The sequence below is a fragment of the Erythrolamprus reginae genome, chromosome 10, assembly GCF_031021105.1.
Source record: "Erythrolamprus reginae isolate rEryReg1 chromosome 10, rEryReg1.hap1, whole genome shotgun sequence".
Classification (NCBI taxonomy): domain Eukaryota; kingdom Metazoa; phylum Chordata; class Lepidosauria; order Squamata; family Dipsadidae; genus Erythrolamprus; species Erythrolamprus reginae.
In genome coordinates, this window is record NC_091959.1 from 45541617 (window position 1) to 45560838 (window position 19222).

Sequence of the window (19222 nt, forward strand, 5' to 3'; positions counted from 1 at the left end):
ACAACTACCCAGCGTTTCTTAAATCTTGACAGCTTGAAGCTTGGGGCCCACGATGCTGGGCTGGGGAATTATGGGCAGTTGAAATTCACCCATCTTCAAGCCTCCCAAGGTTGGAGAAACTGGGTTCCAGAAAATTATAGTGTAGGGTGAACCTTTTTTTGATTGAGTTCCGAAAGAGCATGTATGTGCACTATCACACATGCGTGAGTGCCCACACCCCTAATTTCAATGCGAAAACAGCGTCCCCCACCCCTGGGGCCCTTCTGGAGGCTGAAAACAGCCTGCTTCCCAACTTCTGGTGGGCCCAGTCAGCTTGTGTTTCGCCCTCCCCAGGCTCCAAAGGCTTCCATGGAGCCAGGCAAGGGTAAAAATGCCTCCCCCATCCCCCCGGAGGCTCTCTGGAAGCCAAAAACGTCTTCCCAGAGCCTTTGTGTGACCCAAAATCAGCTGGCCGGCACATACATGCACATTGGAGCTGAGCTATGGCAATGGGTCATGTGCCAGTAGATATGGCTCCGCGTGCCACCTTAGGAGGTCCAGTCCAACCTCAATCATGGAAGCTCACTGCGTGATTTTGGGCCAGCCAAGTTGTTACCGGCCCAGCTACCTCATAAGCGCGTTACCAAAATAACAATAATAATAATGAACTATTAATACTGGATTTTTTTAGACAGGAAGACTGGATTTCTAATCGACCCACAACCTCTTTCTTAAGCCGGTGTTTTCCAGATGTGCCGAGCCAGGCTCCTTTCATGGTCAACCTGCATAGGACAGGGGTCCCAAATCTCTGGAAGACAACTCGGGTTCAAGAAGGAGGGTCTAGAACCTACAGGCATCCTTCTCACTGAGACCATCAGCCAGGGTTGTGTATCAACAACGGTTGTAAGGATGAGCAATCGCTGATCGGATGGACTTATTTTACACCCAAATATTCCCCTTCTTCTTTGTGTTTCCCCCCTCTGGGTCTTCTCTGGAAAGGTAGGACTTCCGGGTAATCTGGTGGCTTTTGATGAAAGAAACATGAGAGGCAACTTTGAAGGAGAAAACCTGGACTCTTTTTGAAGGTTTCTCCCGGAGGTTATAGGATCAGTAATGGGTTGGAGCTGGTACGGCCGGGATCGGGGTTCTTGTAGCAGAAATTGAGATGCGCGTGCATCTCCCCACCCCCGATGCACGAGATTTGGTTTTCGCCGTTTTTTGGCACTTTTTTGGTTCTGGGCAAGTGCAGAAGCCAAGAAATTGCCGAAAACCAGCCAAATATCACAAGCATCAGCGTCCCCGCACGAGATTTCTCTTTCTTGCATGCGCAGAAGCCCCAATCTCATGGCGATGGGTGCATGCGCGCCCGCCGGATGCACGCACGCCCCCGACGATCACGCTAGTGGCCGATAAGTGGAACCTCCACTTGAGTAGGATCCTTCTTTCACTAGAGCAGGGCTTGTCAACCTTAACACTCAAAGAGCCACAACGTTAGCACTCACAACACCGTTCAGTTCTGGAGCCGACTGGAAGTCCAGTTCCTCCACCATAGAGTCTCCTTCTAGCACAGGGGTAGGCAAAGTCGGCTCTTCTATGACATGTGGACTTCAACTCCCAGAATTCCTCAGCTAGCATGTTTGGCTCAGGAATTCTGGGAGTCAAAGTCCACAAGTCCTGGAGCCGGAAGAGGGTAAACACGCCCATCTCCCCGGAGGCTCCCTGGAAGCCAAAAACGCCCTCTCGGAGCCTCTGTGAGAGCCAAAAACCAGCTGGCTGGCACAAACATGCCCGTCAGAACTGAGCTAGGGCAACGGCTCGCGTGCCAGCAGATATGGCTCCGCGTGCTACACCCATGCCATAGGTTCGCCATCACCGGTCTAACCAAAGCTGATGGTTAAGAGACCAAAAGAAAACTGTTAATGCAAAGAGATGGACAAGGGTGCCTGTAAACGTGAATCGGACCTCACCAATTTTGTGTGCGTGTGATAGTGTGAGTATGATGCCCTTAAATGCTGAATTTTGGCAGTAGCATGCACAAGGATCAGGGCTTGGGGGACCAGCTTTTCCCAGCTTCCTTCCTGACCTCCTCCCCCTCCCCCTTCCCTCTTCCCCGTCACCAACCCAACATAAATATGGGGGGAAACAATGACTGTGCTCCCTTCCAATTAATTTTTCTTGAAAAAAGCAAACAGGCGGTTCCCTTCGGCTCCAACCGGCTCGGAGCCCTGTTGCTTGAGCTTCAGCACCGGCGAAGGCCGGGCGCGCCGCTTGGCTCCGTAGCTGCTGGTGGTGTACATCATCGTCTGGCTCCATTCCTTAGGATGTCTGTCCATCAGCTGCTGGTCGATGAGCCTCTGCATGTCATCCTACAGCCAGGAAGAAGAAGAACCGTTCAGGAGAAGACAGGGATGATGGGAGGGGAAGAGATGTAGAGAAGGGGTCCCGGCCTATTCGCAAACATGCCAACCCATCGCTCATGCGGCCAGGTTCTCCTCCCCCGGCTGGGCCACCAAGCCGCAAAGGTTGGGAACCGCTGATGTAGAGCCCAAGAGGTGTTGGGAGAGGCCCAGATTAGACCCACGTTCCAGGATCAAAAATATCAAACCCAGTGCTGCCACTGTTTAAAATGGATATTGACATTAAAAAATGGATGGCACCGATATATGGGCATTTTTAATGGGCGTTGACAAGTCAATTGCGCTAGTCCATTTGGGCATTGGCACAAGGAGTCAATTGCATTTTTTTATGGGCATTGACACAAAGAGTCGATTGCATTGTTTTATGGGTATAGACAAGTCACTTGCACCGTCTATTTGGGCACTGGGACAAGGAGTCAATTGCATTATTTTATGGGCATTGACACAAGGAGTCAATTGCATTGTTTTATGGGCATTGACAAGTCAACTGCACTGTCTATTTGGGCATTAACAAAATAAGTCGATTGCATTATTTTGTGGGCATTGACACGGAGTCAATTGCATTGTTTTATGGGCATTGGAAGTCAATTGTGTCACTTTATGGGCATTGACACAAGGAGCCAATTGCATTGTTTTATGGGCCTTGGCAAGTCAATTGTGCCATTTTATGGGCATTGACACAAGGAGTCAATTGCATTATTTTATCGGCATTGACACAAAGAGTCAATTGCATTGTTTTATGGGTATAGACAAGTCAATTATGCCTTCTATTTGGGCATTGGTACAAGGAATCAATTGCATTGTTTTATGGGCATTGACACAAGGAGTCAATTGCATTGTTTTATGGGCATTGACAAGTCAACTGCACCGTCTATTTGGGCATTAACAAAATAAGTCGATTGCATTATTTTATGGGCATTGACACAGGGAGTCAATTGCATTGTTTTATGGGCATTGACAAGTCAACTGCACTGTCTATTTGGGCATTGACACAAGGAGTCAATTGCATTGTTTTATGGGCCTTGGCAAGTCTGTGCCATTTTATGGGCATTGACACAAGGAGTCAATTACATTGTTTTATAGGCATTGACAAGTCAACTGCACCATCTATTTGGGCATTAACAAAATAAGTCGATTGCATTATTTTATGGGCATTGACACAGGGAGTCAATTGCATGGTTTTATGGGCATTGGAACTCAATTGTGCCACTTTATGGGCATTGACACAAGTAATCAATTGCATTATTTTACGGGCATTGACAAATGAAGTCAATCACCCCATTTTCTGTTTTATTGTTCAATACATTCCCTTTGCACCAGAGTGGCCACCATCTTTGGACCCTACCCAGTAGAAACCTTTCCTCGCAGTCCCGCATGCTTCCTCATTTCAGAACTGACCCCATCCCAGATCCGAAAACTAAAAAGCAGAATGTCCATTAATTGAAGTTCTACTTCTTACAGAAGATGGTTTTCCGTAATCCGTAGCCTTTGATTGCATGGTGTCTAGAAAAAGCCAGGCCTGCCTACTAGGCCCTGAGTTATGATCTGTGGCCCAGCACATGGGTTTTCATGACCTGGAGAAGCTAAAATACCGGTGGGCAACTATGCAACGTTATGACCTGTGGACTTCCTGGGCCCGCATGAATTCTGGGAGTTGAAGTCTTTTGGACAATCAATCATCCGTTGCAAACATTTGTTTCCAAATTGTCTCCTGCAGTTAGGAATTTGAGATCCAAAGGACAACTGTGGTTTGGTGAGAACTTGAAGATTTTGCTTTGAATAGAATTAAATATTTTAATTTTTTAAAAATTATATTAATTATAAAAAGTATATAATATATTAATTTTATAGATAAAATTAATTTTTAAAAAATGATATGTTTTGAGCCGCCCCGAGTCTTCAGAGAAGGGTGGCATATAAGTCCAATTAATAAATAAAATAAATTAATAAATAAAACGAATGAGCTGGAAGCAATCTTGGAGGTCTTCTAAACCAGTCCTCTTAAAAACATCCAGTGATGGAGCGCCCACAATTTTGCATTTTTTCGGAAGCAATTTATCAGATGTCATAGTTTTTGCCCTCAATCTGACATCATGGAGCAAAAGGACATCAAAATAAAAAATTCAGAAGGCGTGATTGCCAGCAATTTTTACAACGGGTCTCGTATTTTTCGGAGTATAAGATGCACCTTTGTCCTCCCTAAAAGAGGCTGATAATTTGGGTGTGTTTTATACTCTGAATATAGCTTTTTCCAGCCCTAACTAGCTGCTAACGATCTTCCCAGCTCTTACCTTGCAGGTTCTTTCTTTATTTCTCTCTGCAAAGAATGTTTTCCAAGCCCTAAGTCTTTCCAGGTTTTTTTTCCATTCCTCCAACTTGCTCCGAATAAGTTTCTTTCCAGCCCTAACCAGGTGCTAACAATGTTCCCAGCTCTTACTGGCTTGCAAGCTCTTTCATTGTTACTCTCTGTGAAGAATGTTTTCCAAGCCCTAAGTCTTTGCAGGGCTTTTTCCATTGCTCTACTTGCTCTGAATATTTCTTTCCAGGTGCTAACGATGTTCCCAGCTCTTACCAGCTTGCAAGCTCTTTCATTGTTACTCTCTGCAAAGAATGTTTTCCAAGCCCTAATTCTTTGCAGGGTTTTTTCTCCCATAGGTCTAACTTGCTCCAAATGTTTCTTCCAGCCCTAACCAGGTGCTAACAATGTTCCCAGCTCTTACTGGCTTGCAAGCTCTTTCATTGTTAATCTCTAAGAAGAATGTTTTCCAAACCCTAAGTCTTTGCAGGGCTTTTTCCATTGCTCTACTTGCTCTGAATATTTCTTTCCAGGTGCTAACGATGTTCCCAGCTCTTACCAGCTTGCAAGCTCTTTCATTGTTACTCTCTGCAAAGAATGTTTTCCAAGCCCTAATTCTTTGCAGGGTTTTTTCTCCCATAGGTCTAACTTGCTCCAAATGTTTCTTCCAGCCCTAACCAGGTGCTAACAATGTTCCCAGCTCTTACTGGCTTGCAAGCTCTTTCATTGTTACTCTCTGAGAAGAATGTTTTCATAGAAACATAGAAGTCTGACGGCAGAAAAAGACCTCATGGTACATCTAGTCTGCCCTTATACTATTTTCTGTATTTTATCCTAGGATGGATATATGTTTATCCCAGGCATGTTTAAATTCAGTTACTGTGGATTTATCTACCACGTCTGCTGGAAGTTTGTTCCAAGGATCTACTACTCTTTCAGTAAAATAATATTTTCTCACGTTGCTTTTGATCTTTCCCCCAACTAACTTCAGATTGTGTCCCCTTGTTCTTGTGTCCACTTTCCTATTTTCCAAGCCCTAAGTCTTTGCAGGTTTTTTTCCATTGCTCTACTTGCTCTGAATATTTCTTTCCAGATGCTAACGATGTTCCCAGCTCTTACCAGCTTGCAAGCTCTTTCCTTGTTATTCTCTCCAAATAATGTTTTTTAAAAGCCCTAACCAGGGGATAAAATAATGTTCTGGCTAAGGACGCTAGCCAGATGAATACCTGGTAGGCAGATTCTCTTTCCTATTTTCCTCCCCTAAAACTAAGGTGAGTCTTATACTCCGGTACGTCTTATACTCCGAAAAAATACATTTGTTAGTGGAAACGAATAATAAACGAATTATGGGGAAATCTTTGAATCTACAACCCCAATTTCTGGGCAAGCACGAATTCTGGGAGTTGAAGTCCACAGGACGTAAAGTTGCTAGGGTTACCTACCCCTGTTGTAAGCATTGCCAATCTCTGCTCGAAAGGATGAAGCGGTACCCAAGCAGCATAGGTGGAATTCAACCAGTTCGGACCAGTTCAAGTGAACTGGTAGCGGCAACTACCCATCCACCCAGATGTAATACCGTTCTATTTAGCCATGTTTTCGGGGCCAGGCACATGCGTGGGAGGCCAGCGCGGGAGTAAAGCGCATGCACGCACTCACATTTGCGAGAACCGGTAGGGGAGGGAAGTGAATTCTGCCGCGGCGAGGCGGGAATGGACACGAGAGGATGCCATGGGGAAGGGAAGAAGCGGGTTGGGGTCGCGCTCACCTTAAAGGCAGGAGGGGTGTACGACTAAAGCTGTTGTTACGGGAAGTGATAAAGGCCACTAGATCAGAAACCAAAGAAGCCAAATAGTGAAAAGGCCTGAAGAAGCAAACTGGAAAAAGAAGAGAGAGAGAAAGAGAGAGAGAGAGAGAGAGAAGAGAGAAATGACCACAAGGAGAAAGAGAGGTCAAGTTCAACCAGGAGAGCTGTGGGACGCAGGCGATAGGAACGTCCGCTTGTAATGCTCCCCCTTGTGGCTCAAAGGGGAATTTGCACAAGGCAAAGTAGAATGGGAGGAGCCACCTCAGAGTCTAAACAGAAGGTAGCCACTGGTCGGGGGCTGAACTTGACAGCTTGTAAGGGGAAGAGAGGAAGGATGCGTTTTAGGGAAAGCCTCTCGGGATCTGCGGGTTGGACACGCCAGGGATGCTGGGAGAGGAGGAACCCGGGGGATTGGTATCCAAAGGGTGGGACCCCTTTGAAGGTCAGTTCTGCGGGTCGTCAGGCCCAGGAACGTCAAAAAGAGCCCAGCTCTACTGAACCAACTTTCCTCCTCCTCCTCCTTCCCTCTTTTTCTCCTCTTCCTCCTCCTTCCCTCCTCCTTTTTGCCTTATCCTCCTTTTCTCATCCTCCTCTTTTTCTCTCCTCCTTTTTCTCCTCCTCTCGCCCTCCTTCCTCTTTTTCTCTTCCTCCTCCTCCTCCTCCTCCTCCTCTTCTCTTTCTCTTTCTCCTCTTTTTCTCCTCCTCCTTTTCTCCTCCTCCTACATCTCCTCCCCCTCCTCTCCTCCTTCGTCTTCTCTCCTTTTCTTCTTCCCTCTTTATCTCCTCCTCTTCCTCCTCCTTTTTTCCTCCTCCTCCTCTCCTCCTTTTTCACCTCCTTTCCTCTTCCTTCCCCTTTTTCCTCCTCCTCCTCCTCCTCCTTCTCCTTTTTCTCCTCCTCCTTTCTTCTTTTTTCCTCCTCTTCCTCTCCTCTTCCTCTCCTCTTTTTCTCCTCTCCTCCTCCTCCTCCTCCTCTTTCTTCTTTTTTCCTCTTCTTCCTCTTCCTCTCCTCCTTCTTCCCTCCTCCTTTTCTCCTCCTCCTCCTCCCACCACAAGGGGGCAAACAATGTGTATCCACCACAAGGAGATTTTGCTTTCTGCTCATGCGCAGAAGTTAAATCTCATGCGGGCGCCCGCCTGCCAATCACCCAGTACTGTGCGCACACCTCCATTTTCCCTACCACACCATAGAGCGGCCCGTACCAGTAGGAACCCAATACCCCATGTGGTACTCCCCAGCAAAAGAACTCTATGATCTTAGGTCAGCCTGGCCCCGTCTTTCTCTTCCTCCTACCTGCCACGCTTCCAGCTGCTGCGAAAGGTTAAGCTTCTGTTGAATGGCATCCAACAGCTGGCTGTTCAGGGACATCATATCCATTCTGCATTTGGCCAACTCCATCTCAACCGCATTCTTCCTGAAAAGCAAAACCACAACATCATCAACAACGAAATGGTTAAGAGCCATTTGCGAGTATTGCATTGGCAGTTCTGTGCCAGCAAGAACTTCAGAAGAGAAGGATTTAGGGGTCGTGATTTCTGACCGTTTCCAAATGGGTGAACAGTGCGGTCAGGCGGCAGGGAAACCAAGTAATATCCCTGTTAATATGGCAAATGATTTAGCTTTACTAGATAAATGGTCAAAGCAATGGAAACTGCAGTTTAATGTTTCCAAATGTGAAATAATGCACTTGGGGAAAAGGAATCCTCAATCTGAGTATTGTATTGGCAGTTCTGTGTTAGCAAAAACTTCAGAAGAGAAGGATTTAGGGGTCGTGATTTCTGACAGTCTCCAAATGGGTGAAGAGTGCGGTCAGGCGGTAGAGAAAGCAAGTAGGATGCTTGGCTGCATAGCTAGAGGTGTAACAAGCAGGAAGAGGGAGATTGTGATCCCGCTGTATAGAGCTCTGGTGAGACCACCTTTGGAATAATACTGGGTACAGTTCTGGAGACCTCACCTACAAAAAGAGATGGATCAAATTGAACTGATCCAAAGACGGGCTACAAAAATGGTGCAAGATCTTAAGCATAAAACCTATCAGGAAAGACTCAATGAACTCAATTTGTATAGTCTGGAGGACAGAAGGAAAAGTGGGGACATGATAGAAACATTTAAATATGTTAAAGGGTTCAAGAAGGTTCAGGAGGGAAGTGTTTTCAATAGGAAAGTGAACACAAGGACAAGGGGGCACAATTTGGGGTTAGTTGGGGGAAAAATCAAAAGCAACATGAGAAAATATTATTTTACTGAAAGAGTAGTAGATGCTTGGAACAAACTTCCAGCAGACGTGGTTGGTCAATCCACAGTCACTGAATTTAAACATGCCTGGGATAAACATAGATCCGTCCTAATATAAAATACAGGAAATAGTATAAGAGCAGACTAGATGGACCCATGAGGTCTTTTTCTGCCATCAATCTGCTATGTTTCTATGTTTCTATGAAATGATTAAGAGCCATTTGCTTTCTGGTCAAAAAAAAAGAAGATAGCAAGTCTCACGTGCCCTCCGATATGGCTGTGGCACATTTGCCAGAAGTTCACCATTACTGACTTAATCTTATGTAGCTTCTTCTCCGGTAATCTCACACTGATAACCAGAGCATACAAAACATTCGCTGGACCAACCCTCAAATACAGCTCATCTGTCCTGGAACCCACATCATATTTCGCCCACAAATACATTAGAAAGTGTCCAGAGATACTTTACGAGAAGAGCCCTCCACTCCTCCACTCGCAACAGATTACCATACGCAACCAGACTTACAATCCTACGTTTAGAAAGCTTAGAACTACGTCGCCTTAAACACGACCTAAGCACAGCCCACAAAACCATCTGCTACAGCGTCCTTCCTGTCAATGACTACTTCAGCTTCAACCGCAACAATACAAGAGCACACAACAGATGCAAGCTTAAAATAAACCGCTCCAAACTCGACTGCAGGAATTATGACTTTAGCAACCGAGTAGTTGATGCCTGGAACTCACTACCTCTGTAGTATCATCTCCTAAGCCCCCAAATTTTACCTTTAGACTATCCACTGTTGACCTCTCCCGATTCCTAAGAGGTCAGCAAGGGGCGTGCATAAGTGCACCAGCGTGCCTTCCGTCCCCTGTCTTAATGTTTCTCTCTTGTTAGTACCCATCTCATGTATATTAACAGCATTATATCTGTGTATGCTACCAACACGTACTTGACAAACAAATAAATAAGTCTTTTCCTCTCTTCCCACAGATGGAGTTGGCTGGGGAATATAATAATAATAATAATAATAATAATAATAATAATAATAATAATAAAAATTATTGTCATTGTCAAAAGAACGAATTGTCATTGGCAACGAAAGTCGTGTGACACCCAGAGACCAGTCCCACCATACATAAAATTAGAATAAGTACATTTAAAAATAGAATAAAAAATAGAATTTAAAAAAAAGAATAAAATGTCCCACCCACTACAAATTCCCCACCCTAAACCACTCAACCATCTACATGACAAACCAAGTAATATTGTCCAACAGTTCACTGATGGTGACCCTTTAATTCGTTGTTAAGGGCGAGTATAGCTCTGGGATAAAAGCTATTCAGGAAACGTGTGGTCCGAGTTCTAGTTGTTCTGTATCTTCTGCCAGAAGGTAACAGTTCAAAAAGATTCTAAGCAGGATGAGAAGAGTCTTTGAGAATGGTATGCACCTTCCTAGAACAGCGAGATGTGAAGATGTCATCCAGGGCGGGTACCTGGAGCCCAATGATGTTCTGGGCAGTTTTAATAATTCTCTGTAGAGCTTTTTGTTCGCTACAGAGCTGCTCCCATACCAAGCTAGAATGCCCGTATGTCAAGACACTCTCAATGGTGCTGCGATAGTAGGACAACAGTAGATGCTGAGATCAATTTATCTTCCTGAGCATTCTCAAGAAGTACAGCCTCTTTTGTGCCTTCTTCACTGTTCTGTCTGGGTTCCCCCAGACCTCAACACCAACTGGAAAAAACAGCCAGACACTCTGGTAAAAGCAAAAGTACTTTATAGCTGGAAAAAATAAACACAGAGGAAAACCTGTTCTTCCCAACAGACAGGCTATAATACTTTACAGCAGAGTCCTGATGTCCAGACAATACAGCAAGCTTCTTGCTGGCACACCCACCCCAAGGTTTCAGTAGTCAAAGGCACAAACCAGGATTCCAAGACGCCAAAGTTCACAGCCAGGTCCCAAGACTCTCAAAGATAAAACTCCACAAGCCAGGAAGGGTGGGTCTGCCTTTTAGCCTTTCCAAAGAGCACCACACCCAAACCCAGCTGTTGCCTCTTTAATGCTGAAAGTACCTAGCCAATTGGTCCCTTCGCTGTGTACCTCTTCTCTGTCGCAGATCAATTATGGCTTGTGCATTTTCCTTTAAGGAATCCAGGCTGCTTGCTGGGGAGAGCTCCCTCTGGGGGGGACTCTGGCTGTCCCCCCTCTTCTTCAGCCTGGGATTCCTCCTCCTCGTCTGCCTGCACCTCCTGTTCCTCATCCTCTCCCTCTGAGCTGGAAACCGACAGAAGATCAGCCGTTCCCTGAGGGGCCTCAGACGGAACCACAACACCCACAAGCATATTAACATTCATAGTCCATGAGAGGTCCTCCGAGATATAAGTGCCCAGAAATTTGAAACTACCAACCCTCTCCACCTCCTCGCCATTTATGTGCAATGGTGAATATACATCTTTCTTCCTCCTGAAGTCAATTATCAGTTCTTTAGTTTTCTTGGTGTCAAGTGTAAGACTGTTTTCTTGACACCATAATATCAGCCCTTGTACTTCATTTCTATAAGCAGACTCATTGTTCTTATTCGTGAGCCCCACCACTGTCGTATATGGGATCTGCAGTCCTGACACCTCTCACGAATCCCAGGCTTGGGGAAGCTGATTTGGATGGCTACTCTGCCACGCAAGAGCGGTCATTCATGAAATATTTCTCTCTGCCTACGCAGCCAGGGCTGACAGAACACAGTCCCCATTGCAAATATCTCGGTATTGCAACAGGAAAGAAAAAACATTTTAAAAAAAAAACCCTTCACAGAATGAATATATTGGACTTCCTAAGCAGCCAGTTTCCATGGATACGGGAGAGTCGGTCACCTACACACAGCCTAAAATACCAGAAGCTTCCTGGATATCCGGCATTGGGAGATTCAATGGGCAGCTCAAATATTCTCTCTGCTCAGCCAACAGGGGGCAGCAACGAGGCGGCTGTTTGGTCTCCCCAGCCCAAACAAGGCACTTTTTAACCGATGACCATCACACCTGTGTTGTGGGCCCATCATCCAAGGAGCAGAAAAATGAATAAAAGAGGGAGGGAGGGAGGAAAAGAGAAAGAGAAGAGGGGAAAGTGAGAGGGAGGGAGGGAGAAGGAGGGAAAGGAAGAGAGTGAGGAAGAAGGAGGGAACGGGAGAGGGGGAGAGAAGGGAAAGAGGGAAGGAGGGAAATGGAGAAGGAGGGAAAGGGGGAGAGAGAGAAAGGAGGAGAAGGAGAAGGGAATGGGAGAAGGAGAGAAAGGGAGAGAGAAAGAGAGAGAAAAAGAGGGAAAGAGAAGCAAAGGGAAGAGAGGAGGAGGGAGAGAGGAGGAGGGAAAGGGAGAGGGAGAGAGGAATGGGTGAAGGAGGGAAAGGGGGAGAGAGAGAGAAAGGGAGAAGGAGAGAGAGAGAGAGAGAAGGAGGGAAAGGGAGAAGGAAGGAAAAGGGGAGTGAGAAAAGGAGGGAGAGGGAGAAGGAAAGAAAAGGGAACGGGAGAGAGAGAATGACGGAAAGGTAGAGGGGGGGAGAAAGGAACAGGAGAGAAGTTGGGAAAGGGAGAAGGAGGGAAAAGGGGAGAGAGGGAGGGAGAGGAGGGAGAGGGAGAAGGAGGGAGAAAGGAAAGGGAGAGAGAAAGAGAGAGAAGGAGGGAGAGGGAGAGAGAAAGGAATGGGAGAAGGAGGGAAAGGGAGAAGGAGGGAAAAGGGGAGAGAGAGAAAGGAGGGAGAGGGAGAAGGAGGGAGAAGGGAAAGGGAGAGAGAAAGAGAGAGAAGGAGGGAGAGGGAGAGAGAAAGGAATGGGAGAAGGAGGGAAAGGGAGAAGGAAGGAAAAGGGAGGGAGAGAAAGGAGGGAGAGAAAGGAGGGAGAGGGAGAAGGAGAGAAGAAGGGAGAGAGAGGAGGACGGAAAGGTAGAGGGGGGAAGAAAGGAACAGGAGAGAAGGAGGAAAAGGGAGAAGGGGGGAAAGGGGGAGAGGGAGGGAGAGAAAGAAAGAGAACAGAGACTCATAGGGCCAGAAGCAACTTCTACTCCATTTTTACACCCTTTGCCAGAACCAAATACCTCTGGCTGCACCTTGAGCCCCCCTTGTCTCTCTCCCTAACACCAACTCAGCTACCCAACCCCACCTTTACTCCGCTTACTTGGAAATGGCTTCGTCTCGGTCTCGGATAGCGCTGAGGAGCTGCTCGCTGGTGTCTTTCTCTTCGGCCGATCCCCGGAGTCGGTCTCTTTCCTCCTTCAGTGAAGTCATCTCCACACTCAACAAGGTCACCTGAGAAGATTAAATTGTGATTGTTGTGTTGGCTCTGGTTGAAGTTGTATTCCATTTAAAGGACCTGCCGGCTCCTGCTGGAACCACAGGGGGAGGCCCTGGCTTAAGAAGGCTTTGGTCCACCTTTAAGTGGTGCATTAGATGGTTCTGGTTCTACTATCTATCTATCTATCTATCTATCTATCTATCTATCTATCTATCTATCTATCTATCTATCTATCTATCTATCATCTATCTATCATCTATCTATCATCTATCATCTATCTATCTACCTACCTACCAACCTACCTACCTACCTATCATCTGTCTGTCTGTCTGTCTGTCTGTCTGTCTGTCTGTCTGTCTGTCTGTCTGTCTCTATTTATTTATTTATTTATTTATTTATTTATTTATTTATTAATTAGTTGGACTTGTATGCCACCCCTCTCCGAAGACTCGGGGCGGCTCACAACAAGTAAAACAGTCACAACAATGCAATTAATTAAAATATTTAACGATTTAAGAAAAACCCCATGTAATAGCAAACACACTCACAAGCATACCATGTATAAATTAACGTGCCCAGGGGAGATGTTTAGTTTCCCCATGCCTGATGGCAAAAGTGGGTCTTAAGGAGTTTTCGGAAGGCAGGAAGAGTAGGGGCAGTTCTAATCTCCGGGGGGAGTTGGTTCCAGAGAGCCGGTGCCGCCACAGAGAAGGCTCTTCCCCTGGGACCCGCCAACCGGCATTGTTTAGTTGACGGGACCCGGAGAAGGCCCACTCTGTGGGACCTAATCGGTCGCTGGGATTCGTGCGGCAGAAGGCGGTCTCGGAGATATTCTGGTCCGATGCCATGAAGGGCTCTACCTACCTATCACCTGTCTATTTGTCTCTGTCTGTCTATCTGTCTATAATCTCTCTCTCTCTCTCTCTCACACACACACATACAGTCAAATGAAGATCTTTAAAAGAGCAGAGAAATTAATGGTCTCCCACCCCCCCTTCACATCCTTGCCTACCTGGCTGTGAAGCTGCTGTAGCTCTTCCAGACTCTGCCTCAGTTTCCCCCGTTCGCCTTCCATTAACTCCCTCAGGGCTCTTGAATCTTCACTCGTTTGCTTGATCTGTTCCTCCAAACCATCATCGTCGCTTCTCCGAGAGCCCTGAAAAAGATATATAAAAGTCTTTTACGCAGGGATATTTTGACTGCCACACTGTGGGCGTGGCTTGTTTTGTGGGTGTGGCTTGATGGTCATATGACTGGGTAGGAGCGGCTTGCCGGCCATGTGACCAGGTGGGAGTGGCTTGACAATCATGTGACCAGGGGATAGCTTAAACGTCATGTGGGTGGGAGGTGCTTACCGACCAAAATAAGTTTTCAAATATAGTGGCACCTCTACTTACGAACTTAATTCGCACACAACAGTAGTAATCCCCCCCCAAACCCCACTTACCGGGGAATCCGTGCCGTCAATAATGCTTTGGATCAGCCTTTTCAATTCGCTGAGGGCAGCCCTCAAACTGCCAGCCGGAACATCTTTGGCGGAGGAGGTTTCTGAGGACTCGTCCATGGAAGAATCTGTGGAGACGGCGGAATCGGCGCTGTCGTTCCCTCGGAGGTGCGTACACAAGTAACGGACTTGGCAGTAGGCCTCCCAAAGCTGCAGCCTCAACTGTGGTGACAGAATTTTTTATTTTAAAAACGTACAGTACTATGACACCCATTGGGCAGATTTCAAACTCAGGATTCCCTCTGCAGGATGAATGGCCTAGAGTTCAATTTTAGACAGAGGCAGATATTTCTCTCTCTCTCGCCACGTTTTATTGATGGGTGGAGAAAAAAGAAATCAAAGGGGGGGGGGAAAGAGTATTTAATGCGGTTAAAGGTATAAATATGAGGAGAAAAAAGTGTTAGGAAATAGTAAACAAACAAACAAACAAACAAGGATTTATGAGGAGAATTAAGTGTTATGAAATAGTAAACAAACAAACAAACAAACAAGGATTTATGAGGAGAATTGTTAGGAAATGGTAAACAAGCAAACAAAAAGAAACAAGGATTTATGAGGAGAAATAAGTGTTAGGAAATGGTAAACAAACAAACAAACAAACAAACAAACAAGGATTTATGAGGAGAAATAAGTGTTAGGAAATGGTAAACAAACAAAAAGAAACAAGGATTTATGAGGAGAAATAAGTGTTAGGAAATGGTAAACAAACAAACAAGGATTTATGAGGAGAAATAAGTGTTAGGAAATGGTAAACAAACAAACAAACAAGGATTTATGAGGAGAAATAAGTGTTAGGAAATGGTAAACAAACAGACCCTAGATGCTCAAGGAGTTGTCCTACTTTGGCAGGGCTTCCCACCTTTTCTAGAGCCCACCGCTCCATACCTGTTCTCGCTCTTGTTCCAGCTCTTCGGCTTCCATGCTTTGTTCGATCTCCGACAGCAAAGACATCCTGGTGGAATTGAAGTCTTGGAGGCTTCGCTCCTCATTCAGCTCCTCCATCTTGGCCTGCAGCTGCCGATAGGACAGTCTCACCTCTTGAAGCTCCAGCTGGCTCTGGTGCAACTGAGAGGGTGGAAAAGTTAGCCGAGAGGAGCAAAATGTCTTCAAAGAAAAACCACATCTACTATATAAACTGCATTTATTTTATTTATTTATTTTGTCCAATACACAATGAGGGTTTTAGTGGATATATATCTATATACACATAGTAAAATACATGATGAAGGTTATAGAGGAGATACTCATAGTAAAATATATCTAAGAAATAATAGAAAAGAAGATATAGTAATAGAACATATCAATGAAAGAATAGAAGAAGAGATATAGGAATCGAAGAAAGGTATAGGAGATATAGGAGAGCAATAGGACAGGGGACGGAAGGCACTCTAGTGCACTTGTACTCGCCCCTTACTGACCTCTTAGGAATCTGGATAGGTCAACCGTAGATAATCTAAGGGTAAAGTGTTGGGGGTTTGGGAATGACACTATGGAGTCCGGTAATGAGTTCCACGCTTCGATAACTCGGTTACTGAAGTCATATTTTTTACAGTCAACTTTGGAGCGGTTAATATTAAGTTTAAATCTGTTGTGTGCTCTTGTGTTGTTGTGGTTGAAGCTGAAGTAGTCGCCGACAGGCAGGACGTTGCAACATATGATCTTGTGGGCAATACTTAGATCTTGTTTAAGGCGTCTTAGTTCTAAACTTTCTAGGCCCAGGATTGAAAGTCTAGTCTCGTAGGGTATTCTATTTCGAGTGGAGGAGTGAAGGGCTCTTCTGGTGAAGTATCTTTGGACATTTTCAAGGATGTTAATGTCTGAGATGCGATATGGGTTCCAAACAGATGAGCTGTATTCGAGGACGGGTCTGGCAAAAGTCTTGTAAGCTCTGGTAAGTAGTGTGAGATTGCCAGAGCAGAAGCTACGTAGGATTAGGTTTACAACTCTTGAAGCCTTCTTGGCTGTGTTGTTGCAGTGGGCTTTGGCACTTAAATCTTTTGTTATTAGTATACCAAGGTATGTATGTGTATGTACACACACATGCACACACATTATACACATTCAACCTCATTTACTGGGATAGGAAAAACATACCCAGAGCTCAGAAGGGGAAAAAAAGAAAGAAAATTCAATATTTTTCTACTGGTTCTGCGTACCTGACCGTTCCCGTAAGAGCCCGTCACTGCTTACCTGCATGTCTTTTTCATGGCTTTGCCGTTCCAAAATTAAGACACGATCTTGAAGTTCCACCACCGTCCCTTGAAGGAGGTGGTTTTCCTCCATCATGGCGCTAAGGCGGCGTTCCAGATCCTGCTTGCGATCTCTCAGCATCTTAATCTAAAAAAAATAAATATAAAAAGTATAGGGGGCCTTTTTTTTTTTGCAAAGGCCGAGCGAGCCCCTTTCTCTGGTTTGGAGAAGAGAAGGACCTAGCAACTGGAGAAGGCAGAAGAGAAGGACTTTGAAGCCACACCTGGAATGCTGGGCTACCGATCCGGGTGGAATGTGGGAAGAGAAGGGAAGGAGGACTGATCTCTCCCTTCCACCTCAAACCGACCCTCCCGTATGGAACTCCGGCTTTGCAGAGTGGGAGGAATTTAACATTTGCAAGCTTGGAATGTGCGTTGCCAAGCAAACGGAGAGGGAGGGGAGGAGGCCAAGCGGTCAGCACTCTGCCTCTCTGGAATTCCCAGAGGGATTAAAAGAGATGAACTTGGGTTCCGCTAAAAGGTCAGCGGGATTTTCACTCTGCTCGCTCGCCATTGGTCCCAAATACGAGGCCGACTGTGGCTCCTTCCTCCCTTCCTTCCTTCTTCCCTCCCTCCCTCCCTTCCTTCTTTGCTTCCTCCCTCCCTCCCTCCCTCCCTTCCTTCTTTGCTTGCTTGCTTCCTTCCTCCCTCCCTTCCTTCTTTGCTTCCTTCCTTCCTTCTTTGCTACCTTCCTTCCTCCCTTCCTTCCTTCTTTGCTTCCTTCCTTCCTTCTTTGCTTCCTTTCTTCCTTCTTTCCTTGCTTGCTTCCTTCCTTCCCTCCCTCCCTCTAGGAAAGCTGTTTTGTGGTTCTGTTCAGCCTGCACAAGGTGTGTGTATGTGTGTATGGACCATCATCGGGGGTCTCCCAAGACCAGGCTAGCCCACCAAATGAGAGACCAGGGGAAAATTTCTGAGAGTTATAAAGTATTATAATGTCTATAGATTATAATATAAGTTATAATAAAGCATATAAAAGTATTATAATGTCTAGAGATAGATAGATATAGAGATAGATAGATAGATAGATAGATAGATAGATAGATAGATAGATAGATAGATAGATAGATGATAATAGATAGGTAGATGGATGGATGGATGGATGGATGGACCGACGGATGGACAGACAGACAGACAGAGATAGATAGATAGATAAAAAGATAGACAGACAGAGATGGATATATAGATAGATATAGATAGATATATAGATAGACAGACAGACAGACAGACAGACAGACAGACAGACAGAGAGACAGAGATAGATAGATAAAAAGATAGACAGAGATGGATAGATAGAGAGAGAGACAGAGATAGATAGATAAAAAGATAGACAGAGATGGATAGATAGAGAGAGAGAGATCGAGATCGGTAGACAGCAATATTGTGAAACGTATGTATGTGTATGTAATATCTTGTGAATGTTTGAATGCGCATGCATGCATATACGTATATGTGAACATACACATACATGCCCATGCATGCATACCTGCACATGGGCATATATGCATACAGGTGCACACATCCGTGTACACCCACACCCACACCAACACACATACACACATGTGCGCGAGGGAGTGTAAATGCAGCGCTATGCATCAGGGGGTCAAATCATTGAACATGGTGGCGGCCCCTCCCTCATTCTCATTTAATCAGCCCCCTTGGCTGCCCAGATGCCCCCTTATCACCTATCTTCCCCCCCCGAAGGCGTCTGTCTGCCTAGGTGTGTTCACACACCCTATTGCGTATTTGTTAGATTACACAACTTCCAACACTTGAGGTTGCTGTTACCGCTGTTACCGCTGTTGCAACATACGAAGTGCAGCCTAGGGAAAATTTTGGCCGGTGAGCCAGCAGAAATTTCCCCTTCTCCCTGTTGCCAAGATAACAAACCACCATTTCCAGGAAGAAACACAGCCAGGAATGTCCCCGGAGTTGGAAAAAGTATTTCTTTGACTATGTCACAAAGGTGTTGGATCAAGGTGGTGCCGTGGATATTGCCTATCTGGACTTCGGCAAAGCCTTTGATACGGTTCCACATAAAGAGCTGGTAGATAAATTAGTGAAGATTGGACTTAATCCCTGGATAGTTCAGTGGATTTCAAGCTGGCTGAAGCATAGACATCAGAGAGTTATTGTTAATGGCGAGTATTCTGAGCAGAGACAGGTTACAAGCGGTGTGCCACAAGGGTCTGTTCTGGGTCCTATTCTTTTTAATATGTTTGTGAGTGAAATAGGGGAAGGTTTGGTAGGGAAGGTTTGCCTATTTGCCAATGACTCTAAAGTGTGCAATAGGGTTGATATTTATTTATTTATTTATTTATTTTATTACTTAGATTTGTATGCCGCCCCTCTCCGAAGACTCCTGGAGGGGTCTGTCATATGGTAAATGATTTAGCTTTACTAGATAAATGGTCAAAGCAATGGAAACTGCAGTTGAATGTTTCCAAATGTAAAATAA

General features: G+C 45.5%; 1 protein-coding gene across 1 annotated transcript in view; it reads right to left on the minus strand.

Moving 5' to 3' along the window:
- Positions 1-2142: 2142 nt before the first annotated feature.
- The window catches only part of BICDL1 (BICD family like cargo adaptor 1), a 38577-nt gene continuing 21497 nt past the window's right edge, over positions 2143-19222 (minus strand). Inside the window, exons 4-10 of the mRNA XM_070762308.1 lie at positions 16709-16855; positions 15404-15583; positions 14462-14680; positions 14027-14170; positions 12898-13028; positions 7788-7908; positions 2143-2345 (exon numbers count right to left, since the gene is read on the minus strand). Of these exons, the coding sequence (XP_070618409.1) occupies positions 2145-2345; positions 7788-7908; positions 12898-13028; positions 14027-14170; positions 14462-14680; positions 15404-15583; positions 16709-16855 (1143 nt within the window). The 3' untranslated portion in view covers positions 2143-2144. The remainder of the gene's footprint in view (positions 2346-7787; positions 7909-12897; positions 13029-14026; positions 14171-14461; positions 14681-15403; positions 15584-16708; positions 16856-19222) is intronic.